Here is an 8326-nt window from a genome sequence, read left to right as displayed (position 1 = left end):
AGGTCATGTCCTTATGCATGGTGAACTTCTTAGTTTTCACCATGTGATAGGCTAAAGCCTTTGGGCCCATGAACTGATCATACCTTAAAGTCCATGTAGCCCACATTAGGACTTCTCTCCATATTCTGAAAACACTAAAACTCGGTTGACTGGAGACCCAGTCGGATCGAGTCAACTCAAAAATTCAGACGAGTTCCTCAAAAACAAGCAGATAAAATACAAATTATGTTGAGCTCTACTGAGTCGAGTCTGAGTTTTTTTTTTTTTTCAAGTCAAGTCAAGTCAGGCTTCTCTTGGCTCTTAAGCAAATCGAGTTTTCTAGTAAAATCTGATCGAATTGTGTCGACTCAGGTGAGTCGATTCAAGTCGACTCGATTGAGCCGAGTCAAGTGGATTTTTAAAGCTATGGTTTCTCCATGCAATGAAAAATAAACTTCAAATTCTAAGTACAGATTATTAAGTTATTGTAGAAAATTAATCCATAATGATAAAGACTCATCTCTACCGTCCAAAAAAGAAAAACAACATTAAAAATAAAAGCATGCGCACATATCAAAAATAAAATAAAATCACCTACTATTTCCATGTTTCCATCATTCATGGTCATCTCTGATGCCATCAAGCCTTCTGTTTGTGTTCTGGGTTGTGACTAGATTCAAAATCAACGTGTACAAAGGCCCGCTCAACTTCGGGAAGTTGCTCGATCTTCTCCTGGAGGGTCTCGCCGATATTATGTGCCTCACTCAGCGGCATGTCCCCAGGTAAGACTATGTCCACCTCTACGAAGTACTGCAAACCGAAAGCATATGCTCTAACAGTGGTGATGTGCTCGATCCGTTCATGGTGGTTCCAAATGAGGTATGTCATCTTGGTCAAGTAATCCGGTGGTGCTGATCTCCCGATCAGTGACCATACGTTCTCGACGATGGTCCTAGCCCATGTGCCCATTGTGTATAGAGCTATCTGCATCAGCATTTCATCAGATCATCCTTAGTTTTACATTTTAGTTGGATGAATTATGTATCATGGTTAATAAAACCTGGTTCAACTTGAAAGATGTGATGTGGATTCAAGACTCGGCAACTCAGACCAACTCAACCGGTCGTGACTCACAAATCATGACTCAGCTTAGTCAACGGTGAGTTGTCCATGTGGGCTAATAATTTTGACTCGAAACCAGATCCATAACCCATTGCAAAAGGGCCCAACTCAACCCACTTAAAATTAATAGTCACTGGGCCCAACTTGCAGGACATCTCAATTATATGCAGGCGAGCTGAACTAACTCAACATGGCTCGAACTGAGTAACTCGTTGAGTTGATTCGCTTTAACCGGATCGGGTCAAGTCAGGTATGGTTCAACCACAGCCCAACCTGTTCGACTTAGCCCGAACCCGGTTTAGAAACCGATCAGTTTAGCCAATTGACCCACATTCGGACCCTATATCCATCCCCACACATAAGGAAAACCAACTGCAAGTGAGGAACATGGATATAAATATACTCTGGACTGAGTGAATAACTTCTCCACCATCCAATCAATCAGTTCATGTGTCCACCCAAACAGACCATCCAATTGATTCATAGCCCCATCAATCTAGACCATCTAATCAATGGGCCATGCTTGATGATAGAGTCTCCCTAACCATTTGAAAATTACTCTCATATGCATCCATCAATCAGTATGGAAAAAGGAAGTAGACCGCAATAAAGTCTCAATTAGTTAAGACCATCCAATTCCATCCCTAGAGGCAGTCCACGAACTGGACGGTCCATATTTAGTTGGCCAGGTGAAATGTTCCAATATATGGGCTGTGGATTATAGACTAGATAATTCCACTTAACAAATTGGCTGTTTTCTCTTATATCGATTGTCCATTAAGTGGACGGTCCACCATGCTTGTGCCCTGGCCCAAAAATCAGAATGATATGCTTATTATGTGGGCCATACATGTGTGAAATAAATACTCAGTTTAAGTTCACTGCTCAGTGGTCCACATTGCAATTGTGGCCTACCTGATGTGCAGACCAATCGATTTTTGGGTCAGAGAATGTTCATGGTGGGCCCCACCCTACAATAGCCGTGGATCTTGCGCTTGTGTGAACTTACCAGTATGGCCCCAGAAGGATCCATCCACCAATAGTATCTGATTGCGAGGACCGTCATGGCCAGACCCGTTGAATTTGTGATGACATCGAAGAAATGATCCAAAGCGTAGGCTCTTACGATCTCGTTTTCAAACCGTCGACAATAAATCATGAGTGCAAATTTTATTATTGTGACCGAAACCATGATCCCGATCGTCCATTTTTCTTTCACAGGATCCATTGAAGGGCGAGTCTACAATAAGTAAAAATGTGGTTTAATGGAAGGAAAAAAGAAGAAGAAAAGAAGATCATTGTCCTAACCATTGGATCGGTGGACCAGAGAGAAATGATTATAATAAAAAGGTAGTTTTGAACAGCTAGAACCACCCCATCAGTGTAATTCTCACATGGGACCCATGAATAGTGGACCGGACTGGACCTGATAATGTTTATAACTAAAAATAAGAAAGGAATGTCGAGATTGGGACCTTTCATCTGTTGGCCCCTCCCTTGGATGGGGTATCACCAAGAATCATGCCGAATTGGGTGATTCTAGCTGTTGATTGGAGGACTGTTGATGAGTACAACATGAGCAATGATGAGGTTCGGCCCACCTGATGAATAGTCCTGAATCTCACATACCATACAACCGTGTCTGTCACTTCTTATTTAAGTAACAATTTGAACAGATTTTCATCCAATCCAATATGGCTTTTATCATCATAATCATAGGCATATAAGCCTTATACCAATTAATCAGGTCCGCTACATGAATCTTGTTTCGTCAATTTCACTGTATCAAAAGCCACACTTTCGAAATGCCCAAGCAAGAGTTTGAAATTTTATATTATTCGGATTCATGATGAAAGTTATAGTGTAAGTTTGACGCTGGTTGCCAACCTAACACAACTATGCTTTTTTTAGACGTGAATTGCCTATTGACAATGTCATTATTGAGGTTGTTACCTTGCTACTAGACGATTCTATGTGGGCCTCATAATGATTTATGTGTTTTATCCATGCCGCCCATCTTCAGGTAGACCAAGCTACAGGGAAATAGTGCTGATTGAACACCCAGCATTGAAAACTTCCTAGGGCTCACTGTAATGTTTATTTGCCATCCAACCTGTTAGTCAGATCACCCGGACATAAACGAAAGAAAACCACAAATATCAGGCCACCAAGAAATTTTTAATGATAGGTGTTCAATTGCCATTGTTTCCTATAGTGCGGTTCACATGAGATTTGAATTTGGCTCATTTTTTGGCTCATGCCCTAAAATGAGCTGGAAAATGGATGGACGGCATAGATAAAACACATACATCGTCATGGTGAGACCCACAAAGCACTCGCCACTAGCAATGTTAGTATACAATCTGTGTTCCCTTTCTCCATATATAGTAAAGACCTACAATAAGAGTATAAAACTCCCATAGGAGCAATATAATAGGCTATTACTTTAGTTTATTAGAATCAAGGGCTGTCTAATCTTCTATTACATTAGATTGCTAATAATCAATGATTTCCAACATGGCATATATATGTGCTTGATTTTGGCCTTTTATTAGAAGGGCCTTATAGATATTCATGCCCAAAATCGATTTTATTATCTCAAGTGATTACAGCCAACGAGTTCCAATATTGCATGTCTATGTGCATGATTTCGGCCTTTCATCAAGAGGGCCGTACGTATATATGTTCGGGCCCAAAATCAAGCCATGAGTTAGGTCACCAAGTAGGCCAAACACATGTAACCACCGTACCAATAACTGTTCATTCGTTTACTTTTTCTATTTTAATTCTTTAATCAATACCAATATTTTAAATACTCATAACTACTTTTAAATATATATTTAATCTAAGGGCATTGCTCAGCTCACTATGGTGGTCCTGGTAGCTCATATACATGTATCAGCATTGACACATTGGTTGAGATCTAACCCAATCATTAGAGTGGACCAGTAGATGCTCTTGCCTGGGAATTAGCTGTCCATTTATCAGATGTGCCACAGTTTATGAAGAAAAATGTTGTGGTTGTCACACCACCTAATGGACGGCTTAGATTTAGCATCTACTAGGTCAGACCCACCTGATGGACTGCTTAAATGCTGCATATATTAGCCACGCACTAATGTGGGCTTAGCAGATTCTTAATTTAGTTAGTAAATACTAAGTCATATCAAGTGAAGGTTGATCGAGTCTACTGAGTCAACCCAACGATTCATGTGGAGCCTTAGTGTTTTGATGTATGATAAGATGTGTATTTGTCAAAATTACTATAGAAAAATAAATTTTTACTTAATTAAGAAATAGAAAAAAAAAAAAAAAATCTACTTACCGTTGAAATGATTTCTCGAACAGATTCGAGCAGTATTTGGAATCCAAGAGTTGCCATTATTGAAGCAAAAACAATGATGCCCTGCAGATTTAGTCCCAATAATTTCAATTTAGTTGCTGACGAACGGATTGGATTAACCCAATTTATTAACACTAAAATCCCTTTAGAGAAAATATTAAAAAAAAATAAAAATCTAATAATATGAACATTTTAATTATCAATGAAAAATTTTAGGTGGTGGCCCATCCAAGAGGTGACCAATCAATTTAATGGGTTGGATCTTATATTTGCACTGATCAGAGAGTAGAGATGGTCCATGGATCCAGTTTCAATGTGTTGTTTACAAAATAAGATCACATTTCATCTTATATGAAGTTTATAAAAGGCTATGCACAGTGCATAGACTATCTTTACCATGCAATGCTGCACATGACCATCAATCTGGATCGTCCAATTGGTGGTCGAGATCTTGAATGGGCCACTGCCAATTACATTTGCTAAAGTCCAAAATCAAGCTATCAACCCAATATTTATAAATATATGCTTTATGGATATTTTACTTGATGGCCCTCCATAAGTTGGCCCATCAATTGCACGGTTTAGATCAACTGGCCTGCAAGCTATTGGATAATAGATTACACACTAGATCATTCACTCTGTAGGGTAGTCTCAGATCATGAGACAGAGAGAATTACATCAAGATTTGATGTATAAACTATCTCTAACATCCAATCAGACATACACCCATTTATCCAAGCCATCCCTCCTATGGTCATTAACATCTTGAACGGCCCATCATCACCCACACCGATAATCCAAAATTATTCTGTCAATTTAGAACATTCTATCTGTTATGAAATTAAGCTATTATGGTCAAACCAAGAGGTGGGCCACCAATTTCATGCTTTGGACCAATCAATCATCTGGTAGGCAATATGGTTTGAACAAAAGGTAAATCATAAATTGGGCATAACTTTTTAGCCGAGTATGATTATGAGACGCAGAAAACTATACAACATTTACTATAACGGGCTGTCCAAGGTGAACCGACCCACAAAGTGGGATGCGTCTGTCCATTTTGCCAAAAAAAAAAACACGTGCTTTAAGCTTAAAAACGAAAATTTAAGAAAAAATTATTAATTTTAGTAATTTTAATTTTTGTAATATTTTCTTATTTTTAGAGTTTTAGGTTTTTTTTTTTCTTTTCTTTTTTTAAATAACCTGTAATACTCTTTTAACGAGAGTTTATTTAAAATTATTATTTTTAGAAATTAGACTTTAGAAGAATTTTAGTAGAGTTAAGATTTTTTATAAGAGTTAGAATTTTGATATTTTTGATAATTTCGAATTTTAGTTTAGTTTTTTTTATCTTTATTAATGATGTAATAGGGACACATAAAAATGATATAAAGGAGACAATTATCAATCAATCAATTAATTTTTAAAATTATTGGAAATTATTTTCTATTTTCTTCCTTCGTAGATTTGAGGAATCTTTGTGAGGAGTCCAAAGAAACTCGTGAATTCTAGAGTACTTATCCTTGAGGAAGACGGTGCACGACCTCATCACATCCTTCCATGCATCAAGAAGTCATCCCCCGAGTCACCAATGACTCAGGGGAGTCTCAACTTTACTCAGAGATGATTGAATCAATCCAAATCGCTGAGTCTTTTAACCATGTAGGCACACTAGATAAGAGATTGGGAACAGATTATACACTGAGTTTCAGTGTATAATCTAAACGTGACATTGTTCAACTGTGTTAGTGACTCACCACTGGCTGCATTCGCTTCTTCCCAACCGGATACCGATACTGGTTCGGCTTTTGCATGGCATATGAAGTAAACCATAGAATAAAACCTGATAAAAGATCCAATAGAGAGTCCAGCGTAGATGCGATCACAGCCAGAGATCTGCTCTCCATAGAAGCATAGACTTTAGCCACAAAAAGGACTAGATTAGCTGCATTAGACACCCTAATCGCCGTTGTTTCACTCTTTGCAAGGTTCTTCTTGTCATCCTATGCAAAGAAAATAAAATTAAAAATAAAAGATGGAAAAAGAACATGAGAAATATGACTTGATTAAGTGAAATTATCAGTTATTATTTGATAATAACTTGGAATATAATTCATTTAAAGATAAAAAAGGAGTCAGACACTCATAGAAAGATTCAACCAAACAAGGGAAGAGAAAGCACATGATCCTCGACCATAGTCCTATAACTCGCTGACTCTACTCAAAACTCGGCTGAGTCAACTTGAATAGGAATAGTTCTTGCTAAGTTATTATAGGTAAGAGACATTTCAAACCGAGTTATTAAGAAACTTGGTTCTGACCGTGACTTAGCCCTGACTCGGGAAAACTCACCGAATCAACTCAGAAACTCAGCGACTTTGATCTGAATATTCAGGAAGACTCGCTGAGTTGACTCGCTAACTCAGTCGACTTGATGAGACTCACTGTGACTATTTTTTTATCCGGTTTTATTTATTTAATTATTTGTTATTAAAATTAAAGAGGAGAAGAGGGGAATCAACGGCTTGGATCTGCACGATTAATAGGTTCCCCAACTTGGGAAGACTCGCCGAGTCTAATCGCTAACTCGTTCAATTCGATGCGATTCAGGGAAACTCAGTGGTCCACACTTTTGATTTGATGGAACCCACCATGGATACAAAACTAACCTAAGATATTTCCCAGATTGGTAGGTCCAAGCCCTTTGATTGGACGGTGAGGATCTTCTAATTTGGAAAAGTTGTCACACACCACTAATCCACAATATGGTCACTTTTATCAATGGTTTGGATCCACAAAGAATGGCTCCGCCAGTGGAAAGTATCTTGTCCTAAGGATACCATCTCCTCAATGATAATTGCTTGCTTAGGCCATCTAGTTTCCTTTTGCAACTACTGTTCTCAAACAGGAGAGAGAGAGAGAGAGAGAGAGAGAGAGAGAGAGAGAGAGAGAGAGAGAGAGAGAGTAAACAATAGAACCCATGAAAAAAGAAAGAAAGAGTAGAAGCAAAGCAACCTCAGTAAGAGCTCCAGGAAAACCACCCAACTCAGTAATGGTTTCCATTTCACCGAATCCTTCTAGAAGCTTCTCCTGCCTCTTGTAATACCGTGCAACCTTTCCTTTTCTTCCTGATAATTAAATAACGAAAAAGTGGCGTTTCTAGCTTTCAGAAATCAGCTTTCTATCTAACATTAACATCATTGAGAGAGAGAGAGAGAGAGAGAGAGAGAGAGAACCAAAAGTTCTCAAAATGAAATGAGGGTCTTTGGGCCTCTTGGGGAGCTGAAAACCATCGAAATTGAGACGCCATGATGGCTCATCAGACGTGCCAAGGGTCTGTCCATCTGGGTTTGGAGAGAGAAGCTCTACTCTATAATCTGATGAATCTGTCCGTAGATCCATCACCTACTCCCCGACTTCCAAGCACTTGTTTTGAACCATAAGCAGCTCTCCTCCTCTTTTATAGAAGAAAATAATCTATTCTATTCTTTCCATATGGATCTGATACAGTAGATACAGTAGCACTGAATATAGTAGAGCCATCTTTTAATAGCACACGTGGCAGTCTGAATTATCTATCAGAACCGTCCATCTAGTTATTTCTCCTATGGATGGTAAGTAGTTTATTAATATTCCTCCTATGGATGGTGAGTAGTTTATTAAAAAACATCATCAGATGATTCCTCCTCTACCAATCACTGGCCTTCAACAGGAGGGTATACAAAAAATAGTTAAAAGTTTATATGATGTGCAGCTAAAATTTATATAATGTGTATTGATAGATGATAATGCCATGTGTACAGTAGAGATCAGGTGGCTCTATACTAGTGTGGTTCTTGGGCTATACACTATTATCTCCCTTCCCAGGTTGACATGTCCCAT

General features: G+C 38.5%; 1 protein-coding gene across 1 annotated transcript; it reads right to left on the bottom strand.

Annotated features, from left to right (window-relative positions):
• Nucleotides 1-295: 295 nt before the first annotated feature.
• LOC131220390 (metal tolerance protein 10-like) lies at nucleotides 296-7846 on the bottom strand. The gene is made up of 6 exons (XM_058215323.1): nucleotides 7681-7846; nucleotides 7460-7572; nucleotides 6202-6447; nucleotides 4427-4507; nucleotides 2111-2341; nucleotides 296-963 (listed from the first exon to the last, which is right to left on the bottom strand). The coding sequence occupies exons 1-6, from the start codon at nucleotides 7844-7846 to the stop codon at nucleotides 619-621; spliced, it is 1182 nt and encodes a 393-aa protein (XP_058071306.1). The 3' UTR covers nucleotides 296-618.
• Nucleotides 7847-8326: the final 480 nt, after the last annotated feature.

The sequence above is a fragment of the Magnolia sinica genome, chromosome 12 (assembly GCF_029962835.1).
Source record: "Magnolia sinica isolate HGM2019 chromosome 12, MsV1, whole genome shotgun sequence".
NCBI lineage: Eukaryota > Viridiplantae > Streptophyta > Magnoliopsida > Magnoliales > Magnoliaceae > Magnolia > Magnolia sinica.
The sequence above is the reverse complement of the archived record's forward strand: the minus strand, read 5'-3'. Positions and strand labels throughout refer to the sequence as shown.